Source organism: Euprymna scolopes, chromosome 35, assembly GCF_053919585.1.
Source record: "Euprymna scolopes isolate OS-2025 chromosome 35, ASM5391958v1, whole genome shotgun sequence".
NCBI lineage: Eukaryota > Metazoa > Mollusca > Cephalopoda > Sepiida > Sepiolidae > Euprymna > Euprymna scolopes.
In genome coordinates, this window is record NC_136516.1 from 38,983,697 (window position 1) to 39,000,514 (window position 16,818).

Genomic DNA, 16,818 nt, shown 5'->3' on the forward strand with positions numbered 1-16,818 from the left:
TATTATTAGCAAGGTTTTGACTTTAAAATATTATTTTTTTAGATCCTTACATAAAGTGGCTTCATGCCTTGTCTGGGACGATTTCCATAAAAAAATAAAATAAAAATAAAAATGTGAAAGGTCATAATTATTAATGAAGGAATAGAATGAAATGTGCTTAGAATTTATAAGTGAATCAATTTTTAAAAACTACACTTGTTAATTAAAACTGCTCTAAAACCTTGATTCATCATAGGTAATCTTAGGTTCAAATTTATACACTAATTTTAAAACAGATTCATAAAAAATATGTCAAACCACACACAAATGTTAGCAATGATTATTGTTGCATCATTTCATAGCGCTCCACATAAGATCCTCTGGAATCAAAACAAGACTTCATTTCTCGACATAAAACTTTTGCAATAATATGCTTGTGTCTTCTTTCAAATCCATAGACCAACTGAAAAGCCTCTGTGATTAACTTAACTGCCCTTTCGACACTTTGCGAATGTACAGGTAAATCAGGAAAATCTAGTTTCCTCCACTCAATGATGAATCCTGAAGTTCCTCATCTGAAAATTCTTCTGTAAAAGCAGACTCACAGACTCCACTTTGAGATAGGTTTATTAAATGAAACCAATGTGAAGCTTTGAAATTTATTGTTGAAATATTTTTAAACATTTTGTAAGATGATTTTGCACTCCTAATGGTTAAAACTCAAGTGGTGCTGACTCAGGATAGGTGTGGTTGAGAATTGTGCAATCCTTGCTTCACAATTACACGTGCAGCTCCCTTACAGGGGTTATCCATTGTCTCTTGAGACTGAACAGAGGCATCGATGAAGAAGATCAAACAGTCAACTATTAGGTCGTTTTGGCTTAAACGGTAAAGATCACCATTGGTTAGTGTGACAAACGTTAATGCCTTAGATGAAGCTGAGAAGTCAGTCACGGTTATGATCATGGTTGGGAATTGACCAGGGGTTAGTTGGGTCAGCTCTTTCCAAAAAGGTCATCACATCCCAAACTAGCTGAGCAGGCATGGCCAACCAAGGTTGCTTCTCTTATGATTGCAAGCCATTCAAGGTTCCAACGACATACTCCCGTAAAGATGAGGGCCCAGAATCAATTTATCATCCTTAGTTTATTTTTATATGCACTGGTAACATCATCATCTTTGAATGCTACAGTTTTGCTTCCGGTTTGGATTCTGACTGATGCCACCAAAATCTTTTTTTTTTTAAATCATGACTCTGTAATAATATAATAATATATACAAAACTTGGACAAATTAAAATATATTTAAGCATATTTTATGTCTGGGCAAAGTCAGGCGCTACCACACTAGTATATATATATATATATATATATATATATATATATATATATATATATATATATATATATATATATATATACGCGGATTTTTTTATATTCAAAAGTAATGGACTAATGAATTCAACGAGGTTGTTAGATAGTGCTCAATAAAAAGAGCTGATAATACTTGTTTATTGTTATACAAACATGCTCACATCCCGCTGCTACAAATAGCCACTTGTTTCAATCAAACAACAGATATCATCAGGCGGCGACTTGACTATTCAAAAGTTCAATGAATAAAGCTTATTCATTGAACTTTTGAATAGTCAAGTCGCTGCCTGATGATATCTGTTGTTTGATTGAAACAAGTGGCTATTTGTAGCAGCGGGATGTGAGCATGTTTGTATAACAATAAACAAGTATATATATATATATATATATATATATATATAAACTCGTTGATAATATAGCCTGAGGCAGAAGTGTAACATATTTTTTTTTAAATTCCAAACTTCCCCGTTTTCACCTTCTTCCTCTCCTCACTCATCTTTCTTCTCCACCCAACCCATTCCTTTCTCTGGACACACACACACATACAGAAAACTGTAACACATACAGAAAAAGGAAAGAGTCAGCATAAGGGGATTAATTTCATGAAAGCACAGTAAGAGTTACTTCCCTTTAGTTAATGGTTGGGGAAACTGACCGATGAAATATGCTCCAGATTGGGGTCAAAGAATGAATTTTTTTTTTTTTTAAGTTTTAGATATTATTCATCCGGGGCAATACCGATTGGGAAAATTCCAACTTTGTGGGCATTTCTTTGGTCGTTTCAGAGTTTTAACTTTTGAACACATTAATATCTTACCTGAATCTGAGAAGCTGCGCCGTGTTAGTGTTGTAGACTGCCCGAAGTTTGGAAAAGACACAGGCATAGTCCATACATGGATCTCCTGTGCATAAAGTTAAGAGTTTGGTGGTGGAAGGCGCTACAATTTTGTCTGACGTCCAAGCCTGACAGAGACAATCCAGAAAGAAGAAGAAGGAGGAGGAGGAGGAGAAGAAGAAGAAAAAGAAGAAGGAGGAGGAGGAGGAGGAGGAGGAGGAGGAGGAGGAAATAACCAAATAATAAAGAGTGCAGTGGGAGTAAACGGTGAAGGAGAACAAAGTGTAACCTCTGAAAAATGTCTTACCAAAGATAACAAACGCTTTCTTTTAAGCGTTGACAAGCTTATTAGAGTTTGCCTTCAGATGTGTGTGGCAACAGCCGGCATGTCAACATGGTAATGCTAGCTGTCCGTGCAGATGTGCGTGCACACATATCACATGGTCTATTTACCCAATAAGAATTTTTCATTTATCTGTTGCTCACTGGCTACATTGTTTGTAGATTCAATTTTAGCATAGGGGCCGCTGGAATATCTCACTTATTTCAATTGGTTTTCGCGCAAAATTTGGATAGAATAGGTCGTCTTGAATTGATGCCTCTAAGTACATACAGCACCAAGCGTTATATATAGAGAAAACGAATAATGTATACCATCGTACTCCCCAAATATACTTTACATGAAGGGCAGGTCAGAGGTACAAAATGCGACAACACAGTAAAAATCCAATGTCTATGAAAACAAATTGGTTTACGTTTGTACCCTCTGTACATACCTCTTATCTCTGTGGCGTTGTACATAAACAAAGTGCTCTTTGTCAAGACATGGAAGAAAACCTGACCTCACAGTCAGCTACGGTTGTTGGTGAAGAATCTGATGACGTTGATCCGGATGATTGCATCACATACATGGATTATGTTGACACCAACAATGTAAGTGCAGTAAAACTTTTTTTTATTTCTTTAACTTTGTTAAACTTTATTATGTTGTTTTACAGGCAATAATAACACATTTCATTGTCATCATTCTCACAATAATTATTATTACATCACAACTATCATCATTGTTGAAATGGACATGGCATAATGTGTGGAAATTTAATTTATGTTGGCCTTATTGTCACAGGTTTTGTGTCAGTGTGCTCGCTGGGTGTGAAATGCAATTCCCACAATACGACGATGCCCATTGGCCAATAGTAGTTTCACGACAGGACATTCATGGAGAACTGGATTTCTAATTTTGGTGTATCCATCACTGTTACCATTGACAGAGGTTCACAGTTTACATCGGACTTTCCAAGACATTTGCCAATCTTTCCAAAATTTCCCACATAGCAACAACCGCCTATCATCCTTCTGCCAATGGAATGGTAGAACACTTTCATCATAGACTCAAAGCTGCCCTACCTACATAATGCGAACTGCATCGCTGGACTGAACATTTGTTGTTCATTCTTCTCAGACTTTGATCCATTGTTAAAGAAGACCTGAATCCTACTCCAGCAGAGATAGGTTTTAGAACGACCCTTCACCTTTCAGGTGAGTTTTCTGTAGTCGATCAATCCATACCTGCAACCACGTCTGGTTATGTAGGCTGTCTATAACTCACTATGTCACACGTACTGTAACTCCACTGCGTTCTGTTACTTCCAAGCCATACTACCCACCTGATCTTTAGTCATATAAGTACGTTTTCGTCTATATCAACTCAATACTCAAACCACTATAGCCACTTTATGATGGACCTTATGTTGTGTTAGAATGCTCTGATAAATATTTTTCATCGATCGCAGCAGCAAATGTGACTCGATTGCAATAGATTGTATTAAACCTGCCTTCTTGGAAAGAAAGCTTGTACAATTCAACACTTAGTTCAACCAGCTTTTCTGATTCAGAACCTATCATCGTGCCCAACACCATTATTACACCTGCTTCTTGCACACCTCATAATGAACATTACCTGCACCTTCCAGACTCTGAGTTTGTACCTGTACCTGCATCTGCGACCTGCATGACTTGAAGAGTTCATAATGTGGTATTTTTTCGTGAATACGCAGACTGTGACACTTCTTGAAAAATTTTTATTTTTTATTTTTGTACACATTGACTATATACATCTGCATGCTCATTCCATTTTCTTTTCTTTAGCTTCCAGCTATCTGGGGGGTGGGGGCGAGTATCGTAGGAATTGTATTTCATCCACAGCAAACACACAGACACAAAAACCTGTGAAAATAAGGCCAACATAAATTATCGCCCACTTCCGGCAATATGATTTTGCCAGAAGGGGGCATTAGCACTTTATATGAGTTTCCGCTTTTTCTTCTCTTTCTTCTTTCCCTGGACACAGAGCAATGCAGATGCACAAAAATAACGTTCCCATATTTACAGCAAAGACTCTCGCATGCTACACACGTGCAAGCACTCTTACACTTTGTAATGGTATAGAACTGTTTCTAACTATTGTATCATTCCTGCAAATAAATGTACATGTAGCAGCAACAAATGGAACTTTTCCCTTGTGAATCAATGCCTCTCCCCTTGTTACATGATAAGGGCTGTCCCCTTTTCATGTAAGTATAAAAATAGAGAGATTAGTTAAAATGAAAATAAGAGAAAGCAGAAATCGAACCCTGGACATAAGTTTTAAAGAACAATAGGTTTAAATGGAATGTCCAGTAAATTGTTAATTCTGATGAAATAAATAATAAATAAACTATTCAATTGTTAGAAAGAATGTGGATAATAAAATATGGGTTAAATAAAGTAGATATGTAGGTTGAATTCCTTTGTAAAAACATAAAAGAAAAAATAGGTTATTGGGAAATCATATGTCGGAAACGTGCAAAGTCGCGCATGTTGAAACACGTGAATTTTGCTCACGTGGCCAGACATGCATGGATGTCTCAATATAGGAAGTGAGAGTTTGGTCAGTTAGACAGTCAGTGAGAAACTCAGAGAGGGTCTGGGAATTCGAACGTCTAGGAAGCGAGACGATCACTTTGAAACTAAAATGTGAAGCTTTGAATTCTTGATGATGAAAACCACGGCCGGTCGTGACGAAATAAACCCATCATGTGTTTTATAAAACGTCGTCTTGTCTTATGATTCTACAAAAAGGTAAATTGAATTGTATTATATGTCTATATATCTGTGTTATAAAATGTCATTACATACACGTCTCGACATCTCATATCCACAATGTGAATCTACATCTCATGTCTACACTGTCTGAACACTATCTCCTCACTCTAAAAGCTTTCTTCTTCTACACGTCTAAAGTATGAACATTTAATATATAGGAATCGTTATAAACGAACAATCTCTCTTACAACAACATCTCTCTCTCTAAGATACAACATCACTTATAATAAGACTCTTTTAACGAAACGTTAAAATATAACACCCTGTGTGATTCGGCCACATACCGACCAGTCAGGGGCGTGGCACATTAATCCTTTCTCTCCCCCAGGGAACTCTGACAGCTTCCGGTTTGAAAGGAAAAAAACATTTTTCTAACCGAGAGAGACGCCAACTAGCTCGGACCCTTCTTCTTCTCTCTCTCTCTCTCTCTCTCTCTCTCTCTCTCTCTACGATTCTCACAGGGAGAATAACTACCGTGACAGCACGAGGTGGCCAGAGGCTAGGTTTAATCCAGGACAATATCTCCCTGCGGACATTCGCCAGTGGCTTCCCAGAATAAACCCTTTTTTTCTTTGTTACGTTTTATGAAGTTATTTTTTTTCTTTTTCTTTTTTTTTACATGGGGTATCACCACTTATCAAGGCCCGGAAGCCACTCGGGGATAAGGGTTATTGAGTGTACAGTGTTCATTATTTCAGTGGCTTGTGTTGAATTATTTATTTTTCTTAGCGTGTGCCACAAAAGTGCAAAACTCTAAATATATTTGGTTGCAACATGTATCGCAGTAATCCTGCATTAATTATTCTTCGTTTGAGGACAAAGCAACTTTTCAACCCTCTACAGGTGTCAGACTTCATTTTAAAACCCAAAACGTTTCTTTGCTAAATACTCAGCCTTAAAAGATTAAAAGTAGAACAGTCCAGGGAAAGTAGTTGTTTTCTCCCCTACATCTTTAAAGGAAAATTTAATGGGTTCATTTTCGTCAGCCATGTAACTCTCTCTTCTCCTATTTTCTTCTTTAGTCCTCACATTCCATGAGTAATGTTTCTGACAAAGGCAGAAGTATTATTGGTTTCTGGATTGAAATCTATCCAACATTTATTGTTAGCTAATTTTAAACCTTTAAATGGTCTTTTTTTGTTTTTAGTCCCTTACATCAAGTGGTTTCACACAGTGTCTGGAGCGATTTCCATGAAAAAGAAAAACGTTCCTGATATACACGAGTTACAAAGCCAAGGGGGGGGGCATAGATTGGAGCTCAGGAAAGCACTTGCCATGAAAATAATGATAAAGCAGAGACAGGCTCGCAACATCTTTTCTATGAGAAAGAGGTTGCAGGGAAGAGAAAAGGGCATCCCTCACTAGGCTATGAACTGTATTCTATCTGAAAGGATATCGATTCCTTTGTGTGGGCATGTCAAAAATTGATTTTTTCATGATTTGCATCTGGTTAGAGTTCTGTCGGGGTTAATAATTCAGTTTCACTAAAATTCTTAGAAAGGGATGAATCCATAGGCCTCCCTTTGTCTATGCGTTAAATAATAGCATCTCAAAATAGAAGAAAATATCTGCAATATCCGAAGAAAATATGCGTAATAAACCTTGGCCTTTCCTGATTATCAATCGGCCTGAACTGCAATATCGGTTCAAAAAGGGTACGGTTGAGATTGTGTAACCTTTGCTTCAATTGTGTAGATACTCTTACAATAAGGAAGAGGAAAAATTCAATAGAAAGAGTTCCACAACAGAAAAAAAATTCAACATGTTGTTTTAGCCCAAAGCCTAGCTGGAGTCCGAACACGGTACCCCCGTAATAATAATAAAGGGTTGGGTTCGAGACTCCTAACAAACGGTTCACCTGACGAAGGCCGGAGGGCAAAACGGCCGAAACGTTGTGACAATAACAACCAAGATGAGGAAATCAGTCCGACAATCTCAATCAATGAAAACAACACATCTCAAAAATACAGACAATTACTATGTTGTTTTAGGTTTAAAAAATAGACATTTATTTCAACCTCTTTAATGTGATCGTCATCTCTAAAGTGATCGTGATCCTGATCATCAGTTTGTGTGCATGTTCATCTTATAATGTGTTTTTTTTTCTTGCTTTGCCGTGACGTCACTTCATACATGACTTGGTCATTTGCATATAGCTGCCATACTTGCGTCCGTGCTCTGTTACAATACTTGATATTCTCATTTTTTTTTTACTTTATCTTGGTATCCCTTTTTCTACACAAGCAACGCCGTCTTGACTACGTGGTGCTCTAATAGATAAAATACAGTCGGAATATAAAATGAAAAAAACAATGATGAAGAAATAATAATTATAAACAGACGGTTAAATTTACATCAATATACATACACATACATATGCAAAGGGTGGAACGATAAAATTTTCGCCCTCAAAAAGACGACATGATTCCATTTCCGTTTGATGAAAACCGGTTTTCTTTTTTTGTTGCAGACCATCTACGAGTTGGCCACTTGTGTACAAATCGCAAGAGCGATAAGATCCTTCTATCATGTCTGAAAGTGACACAATGTTCAAGAGATCAGAGATGCACTGCTGTACAACTCATGCTATTTACCGATCAAAGTTATGACAACAGGACCATTGCCAGCACCCTCAAAATGCATCGCTGGATTGCTACGAATAACAGGGATGGGCCCAGGGTGATGAAAACAAGGTTTCTGGTCATGCTTATGGTCTTTGGTGTGGTTTTAAGTGAAGGTCAACATCATGCCACCCCACATCTCCGAAGTTGGCTTGAAAGTCAACACCAAAGTGTATGTGGATATGCTGAAGAGTGTTGCGATCCCCTGGTGCAATCAGGTGGCCTCTGGCAGATCCTGGATGCGGCAGCAGGACACAGTGCCAGCCGAGAAGTTCAAATAGACCCAGGCTGGGCTTCTGAACGAGTGCACCTTTCCCTCACTGCCCCTCTCCTTCCCTCGACCTGAACCAGCTGAAATATTTTGTTTGATTATATATCGATAACATCACTAACATGACCTCCCACAACACCAAAGCCAACCTGATCGCTGCCATCCGCTGACTATACACTGAGCACCTGGCAGCACTTTTGGAAAAGGCACGCTCCCAGTTCCAGACCCATATAAAGGCAGTGATTGAGGCTTAAAGTGGCTACATTGAATAGATGTCAGCTTTACTACATACTCAAGTTACCTGGATTGACTTTTTTCAATAAAAGTTTAAAAATAAACCTGTAGTGTTGTTTTATCATTGTACCCTGTATAAATATACATATATATATATATATATATATGTATATGTTAGGATTTTCACAATGTGAGATGATGGAATTATATTCACAGCCAAACAACGTCACAATCAACAAAAGCCATGAAAGCCAAGACACCAGAAGTCCAAGACTCGAATTTCATCTCATCGGGGCTCATCTGTTGAACAGATCTGAATTCTAATCTCTTGCATGCGAGGCGAGTGCTCTGCCATTTGGGCAACTGTGCCACACACAAGAAAGTTTATTAACTGACACAGATCAAGCAAACCGCGGCGAAATTCAACAATGAAATGTACTTCATCTCAAATAAGGGATGTAATCATCCAACTACTGAGAACCGAAGCCGGATTTTTGTGGGACATCAGCTTGTGTTGCTTGGCTGTGAAAATTAATAAATATATGTGTGTGTGTGTGTGTGTGTGTGTGTGTGTGTGGACAATGCTGTTTCGCTATTTACAGATCATCAGTGTGGCTAGACAAGCAAGTGCTTTAAGCAGGGATTGAAACTCAACCGTCGAGATAACAGTCTACACCTCTACCTCTGCGCTATCCTGTAGCACCCATTCAGTTTCTGTTGGACTGATTGCTATGCAATACTCACACACACACACACACACACACACACACACACACACACAAAACAACAGATAATACACTTTGATCCTAATAAGATATCACTTTAAGGAGATACAAGAGAAAAATTCTCCAGTCCAAAATTTTATTTCATTTAGCATGATTTATTTCCTGTTTAAACAAATGATAAAATCGCGTTTCTAAATTTTCTTTTGACATGGCCTCTATACTGTTTTCTTCTGCGCTGTTTTGTTTTCTCTCAGAGTTTTTGTTGGCCGAAGACTCTGCCACAAACTAATACATCCAACTATACCCCACCTCATAAAAATAAATATAGGAACAAAAAAATTGAAACAATATTAATATCGATATAAAAATGGCAAACTGTCAAAAAGGATCCCAATGGAAAAATTTGCAAGTCATGTCTAGTAGAAACATTCTAGATAATTGCATTTGTAGATTTGAATAGATATTTAGAATATGCGTCCATTTAATCTGTGCGGTGATCAATGAAAATCCCTTTTATGGCGTAACAGACCAAAGAAAATGCTACATCGATGTTAAGTATGACAGACCAAAGAAAAGCTATTTTAATATTTAATATGACAGACTAAAAAAATCTATTTCAATATTTGGTATTGACAGACTAAAAATCTATTTCAATATTTGGTATGACAGATAAAAGAAAATGCAATTTCAATATTTGGTATTGACAGACCAAAAAAAATGCTATTTCAATATTTTGTATTGACAAACCAAAGAAAATGCTATTTAAGTATTTATTATGACAGACCAAAGAAAATGCTAGTTCAATATTTGGTATTGACAAACCAAAGAAAATGCTATTTAAGTATTTATTATGACAGACCAAAGAAAATGCTATTTCAATATTTTGTATTGACAAACCAAAGAAAATGCTATTTAAGTATTTATTATGACAGACCAAAGAAAATGCTATTTCAATATTTGGTATTGACAGACCAAAGAAAATGCTATTTAAGTATTTATTATGACAGACCAAAGAAAATGCAATTTCAATATTTGGTATTGACAGACCAAAGAAAATGCTATTTCAATATTTGGTATTGACAAACCAAAGAAAATGCTATTTAAGTATTTATTATGACAGACCAAAGAAAATGCTATTTCAATATTTGGTATTGACAGACCAAAGAAAATGCTATTTAAGTATTTATTATGACAGACCAAAGAAAATGCTATTTCAATATTTGGTATTGACAAACCAAAGAAAATGCTATTTAAGTATTTATTATGACAGACCAAAGAAAATGCTATTTCAATATTTGGTATTGACAGACCAAAGAAAATGCTATTTCAATATTTAGTATTACAGACCAAAGAAAATGCTACATTTTAAGCATGATGGGTTTCTGAATTTTTGAGATGGGGATTGGTGATTCATATTATTTGCATTCTTCGGACTACTGTTCTCATCTTGAATGTCATTTTCACAACATTTCGGTCGATATAACCTCCGACCTTCTTCAGGTGTATCTTGTCGAATTTGGGAACTTGGACGGAATTGTGAATGGAACCCCTTATTTACTCCATGGGGGTAGCATGCTCTCGTCCTGTTAGCTATGACTTGATAGAGGTCTTGATTCTCAATGTGGGCGAATGAAAAATACGATTGCAAGTTACTTAGGACCTCTATCCATGCATGTCTGACAGAACAAGGGCATGCTACCCCGTGAAATAAATAAAGGGTTCTGTTTGAAAGTTCGTCTAAATTCTGGAATTCAACAAGACACACTTGAAGAAGGTCGGAGGTTATGTCGACTGAAACGTTATGAAAATGACACTCAAAATGAGAACAATAGTTGGAAGGATACAAATAATATGATAAAGCATGACAGACCAAAGAAAATGCTATTTCAATATTTGGTGTGACAGAGCGAAAATGTAGTAAACAAGAGTATATGCTTATAGTAAGTACAGAAGTAATGGGTTGTCAGTGACTGCTTCTGGATTGCGAATGTTGGCTCTTATTATTTCAGGATACTAATTACAGTTTAATAAGCCACAGAGCACACAGAGAAAGAAGTGGACCATAGAAAAAGATAGACTAGTTGCAGTCTGTGATTTCAAAAACACACACACATTCAAAGAAAGATTTTTACGCATATAGAACATAATCCTATCAATTTATGCCATGAGATATCGTATTTTGAATAGATCCTTCTTATAAGATCAATTATTGTTTTTCAAATACTCTTCCTTTTTGTTTTTTTCACGTTATACTAAAATGAAAAAACAAAACAAAAAAAACATGACGCCAAACAAATATAAACGCCGTAGGGCCCAGAAGAAAGATCAGAGCATCATGAAATTGATAGAGGCTCCAATATAGGGAGACATGGTTGGCCCCTTTTATTTCAGGCAACAGAAAAAACACACCAAAATACAGATGGAATAAATGAACCATGAAGGAAATTAGATTTGTAATGGAGTACTTTTTCGAAACACCTATATATGCAAAGACGATTCTTTCAAATATATAAAAAAACATAATCCTATTAAGTTTTGAAACATGCAACATTAAATACGCTATTTCTTTAACTTAACTATTGTTAAATGTTAAGGACTCTATGTCAATAATGATTAAGTTAGCTAGTGTGTATTTTAAAAAGGGTCACACTGAGTGCATGTCAGATAACCCAAATCTGCAAAAATTAGAATCCTTCCCAGGGTTGAATCAAAGATGGCTGACATGTAAGTTCAAAGCTAAGCGGCATAGACAAAACAAAGATACGAGTCGAGATAGCGAATGACGTCATGTTTTTAAAACTCAGAGAAAAATAAAGTTTGCAAATCAGTCTATATGTGGAAGCATCTACGAGACCCACCAGCTGTAATGCTGTAAGAATCTTTGATAATCGCTAAGTGCGAAATGTTACCCCAATTGAAACAAATTTCGTCTTGGGGAAGCACCATGTCTTGATAAGCTTCTGGAACTGACCATCACTCCTAATTTGAAATGGAACACATACATCAAATCTGTTGCCAAGATCGCTGGAAAAATGATTGGATCATTCTACTGCTCCAGTAGGTATCTCAATGCCGATGCAATCCTCTATCTGTATAAGAGCCAAGTAGGTCCTAAAATGGAGTACTGTTACCTCATCTGGGCAGAAATTTCACAGCATTCTTTATCCTGCTTTGATAGAGTTCAAAACCGGCTTTAAAACCTAGTAGGTGATGTCGTTTTCTCTTCCCTGCAGGCTCTTTTCCACAGAAGAGATGTTATATGCCTGTTTCTGCTCCATCGTTATTTTCAAGTGCTCCTCTGACTCCAATCTATGGTCCCTCCTTGCCAAACTTTCACAAAAAGCACTCGACTAGCTACAACCACTGACAATAATTTCCTCACTCTCTATCTGTGCCTAAATCTAAACACATGAACAAAGCTTCTTTCCTAGAACTGCTCGTCTGTGGAACACTGTTCCGCTAGCATGCTTCCCAACTAACTAAAATATAGTAGTCTTCAAGTCTAAGTCCTTATTGAAACGTCCCTTTAAATAATTCAAATTCTACCAAGTCTATACCATTACCGAATACTACACTACTACCTACATGCATTAACCCTTATCCTCGAGTAACCTTCAGGTCTTGATAAGTGCTGACTCATAAAACAGTGAAAAATGTTATGTCAATATCTGTCCATGTGTCACTAATTTTAGTTAAGAAATTAACTAAATAACAGCATAATTAGATAAGAGAACGTTTTAGTTTCTTTTTTCTGGGTCAATTCTTTCCAAAGTAAAGCTTTTAATAAAATACTCAGCGAACGTCTCTTTGTGTCTTTCCTGAATGAAAAGAAGCCTATTGTATTGCAACTACTAGCCGAAACTGCCACGATGAAAAGTGAAAGTCATATATAAAAAAAACAACCATAAAATAAATCAGAATATAAAAAGCTACGTATAATTACCTCCCCTTCGAATGAGTGAATATTATATTACTGAAAATATTACACTTTTACAAACGATAATTTTCTATATTTAATCAAAATGCATAAATAATGGATTTAAAACATCTTACCTGTAGATAGTTGGTCCGAACGGCTCAACATGACTCTTTAGTAAAGTATATAAAAACTATACGAATAATCAGTTGGAGCCTAATATATATATATTTTTTTTTTTCAGAGGGGAGATAATGTCTTGCTTAAATCTGATAAGATGAGTTACTTGCTGAGATTGGTATACAAGTTAAATCTTGTCACTTATTCAGACTACAGTTCTTATTTTGTAAATTATTCTCACAACGTTTTGGCCGATGTAACCTCCGCTTTTCTTCAGGTGCAAGAACTATGGTACAACGGATATTTGTGCTTACTAATAATCAGTTCCAAATGACAGTGTTCTGAAGGTTGAAGGTTCTTCAGGATGGAAAATACTAAGAATACAATTACGAATTATTTAAGATTGGTCAGGTAAGACCAGTAAGACTTAATTACTTGAACCTTGTCATGGCTGGCGAAATAAGAACAAACTACTCCCATATGTTGAATATAAGATTCAGTTAAAAATTCCATATAGATTCTGGAATTTTACAAAAAGGTTAAAGATTACTTCGAGAGAAACATTGTAAGAATATCATTCAAGTTTTTGTCAATCATTAATAAACAGAAAATTCCAGTAGCTAGCCCTAAGTATGGTGTGGATTAGTGCTAGCACTACACAAATAGTAAATTACCGTTTTTCTTTTTTTTTTTTTGCATTAATCTCTGGCCGTGACTTTTAAACATTACTAATCAAATTTCTTCGTTTTATTGTTGATGTTGACTCACTTTTTGCAAAGTATTTCATTAAGGGAGAGGAAAAAATGTCACCCAAATCAGGATATGTTTGCACAATATAAACATATTTCTTTCATATAATAGAAATCGCTCCAGACAAGTTACGAAGCCATTTGATTTAAGGAGCTAAGGCGAACAGAAGATGATTATCACAAAAACAGTAGATGACTATGGGCATTAGTCTTCAAAAAAAAAAAAAACAAGTTTGTAGGTTGGAGGAAAATGGTTAGCAGGAAGTGTGTTGCACAAGTCTGCGATTCTTGGAAAGTAGCTACTGGAACAGGAAGTTGTATTACAGTGTGGTAGTATATAAAAGCGTTTGATGTCGCAAGATTCAAGACTCTTAATGGTCTCAGACTCACAAGATCATCACCGATGCCGATCAGAGCATCTGAGTGATATATTTTATAACAACTGTACTACTACGACTACTACTACTTCTATTGCTACTGCTGCTGCTGCTGGTTCTTAACTATATCATTACGCATCTGCGTTATCAAGTATATCTGATCTCAGTTATAGCAAAAAAAAAACAAAACAAAAAACAAAGAAAAAAACAAAACAATACTTGTTTACTTAGCTCATCTATAACTAAGGAACAAATCGATTTTTAGCCATCAATGGGCATCATCATCCGTAACCAGTTTGTGTTTTCTAATTCTACAAGGATAGTCATTAATGTTTTTTGTTTAAAAATTTTTTTAAAACCATTATTCTTACCTAAAGGAGAGAGAGAGAGAGAGAGAGAGAGAGAGGGAGGGAGAGAGAGAGAGAGTGTTGTGGAGACGCCCACTAATTAGCATACGTGGGTGAACAAGATATAGATAAACGTATAAAGTCAGCAAGACCGGGGGGCTGTGTTCGAACGCCGGATAGGCAAGACGCATGTGCCGGTTGCTCCATGAAAGACTTTAACACGCCCTCTGCCGGACAATCTTCCAACTGCAGTACAACTGTACCTTTGTAAATATGTATTATATTTTCGTCTTAATATATTTGTTTTACCTTTACTTTCTGCGTTCGTGTTGTTATTGATACAGACACGAGAGAGAGAGAGAGAGAGAGAGAGAGAGAGAGAGAGAGAGAGAGAGAGAAGATAATGTATCGATAATAAGTATCTTTATTTTTTTATGAAAGCCGCTCCGGAAAAGGCATGAAGCAACAGATGGTTGCGCTTGTGACATAGACCAGATGAATTACTGGGAGAGGCTGAAGGAGCTGCAATTGTATTCACTACAACGCCGAAGAGAACGATATATTATCATGTATATATGGAAAATCTTGGAAGAAAGGGTCTCCAGCACAACAATAGTAGAGATAACCCGGCGAGGAAGGTTCTGCTATATAAAAAAAACCACCTAGGACTATACAGAGGATCAGGTCCCTCATCCAACACAGCTTCACTTACAGTGGCACAACAACATTCAAGTGTACTCCAACCGCAATAAAAAATATAAAGAGAGTGTCCCCTGACACTTTCAAAAAACAACTGGACATCTGGCTGGAAAAGATACTTGACCAGCCACCAACACCAGGCTACACTAGTCCCAACCTCAATCGTTTAGTGGACTGGACCTCTGTATGAAGTGGACAGTCTGGGTGCAGTGGAGCTCCAGCTCAACTGTGTCAATAACCGACAGAATAACACAAACTACAAACTACGCCACAGCCATGTTACAGTAAAGCAAACCTACCAAATCAAATTTCATCATTCAATTGACAATTCATCCATCCATCTCATTAATGTATATCCTCAAGTGATTTTTGGCCTTGATAAGTGGTGACTTTTTATTACAAAAAAAAAGAGGAGAGACGACCAGTGTCCTACCAAATAAATGAGTAAATATACCTAATATATAAGAAATCTGTTAAATTTCTTACAGCAAATCAATGTCTCAAAGAATGTGTTCCTTTACTTGAATAGATTCTTATCATGTGCTCGTCAATGGACGATATTAATGGACCTTTCTGGCGAATGTTATATGTTTGGGTAATCTAATCTCAGAAGCATCAGCAGGAGCCGCACCAGCAGCAGGAGCAGCATCAGCAGGTGCAGCAGCGGCGGCGGCCATTTTTCTTGTTTATGAAGTGGACAGCCTGGGTGCAGTAGAGCTTTTTTTTTTTTTACTGTGCTCTTGCGTTATTAACCATCTGAGATAACAAGTAATGGATATGTAAACTTTAAAATTTAACCAAATTTAATGAATAAATGTATATTTACACATGCATAACACATTTAGTCGACTTACGCCTGCTAAATCCTATTTTATCCAATTTTGATTCCTTAGCAGCTACTTTTTATCAGCTACAAACCAAATATAATTCGTTCCACTGATCTAAATACCCTATATATCAAGTTTCAAGTGTTACATGGTCATTACATCTAAATACTGACATTGTGCACGAACATTTTGCAAAGAAACAAAGGAAGGAAAGAAATTAGACTCAGAATTCTTTTAGTTGAAATGAAAAGGCATTTTTTCAATGTAATTTCCAAACTCTGCCTGTATCTTGGTCTTACAAGTCTCTTCGTTCGCCATATGGTTAACAAAACACTGGTGTACTGAGCACGTGCTTCTCCTTCTCCCAGGTCGAAACGTCTGCTCAAGTCCAGTTGCCACCATGTGGGTTTTTAAAATCTGTCTTACTGGCCTTGCTGTCGCTACTTACATGGTTCCAAATCTCTGCTTTTCCTTTTCTTCTCTTCCTTCGCTGTGACGTCAACTTATACCACAGCTTGGTCATTTGCACACAAGAGCTGCTGGTTCGTTACACAAGTCTGTAGATCAGAAAAGTTTGGTAGAGACCATTCCGGAGACAGAC

The 16,818-nt window shown here is 36.7% G+C and overlaps 1 protein-coding gene across 10 annotated transcripts in view; it reads right to left on the reverse strand.

The window, feature by feature from the left end:
- LOC145259826 (multiple C2 and transmembrane domain-containing protein 1-like) overlaps positions 1-16,818 on the reverse strand; it is a 992,069-nt gene that overhangs the window by 938,564 nt on the left and 36,687 nt on the right. For 2 of the 10 annotated variants that reach the window (XM_080117641.1, XM_080117639.1), the window contains exon 1: positions 2,170-2,312. The exons of 7 other annotated variants lie outside the window; for them this stretch is intronic. In XM_080117641.1, coding sequence (XP_079973767.1) covers positions 2,170-2,236 — 67 coding nt within the window. In that variant the 5' untranslated portion in view covers positions 2,237-2,312. Of the gene's footprint in view, positions 1-2,169; positions 2,341-16,818 lie in introns of those variants that run through there. One more of the 10 variants, XM_080117633.1, reaches the window with a different exon arrangement.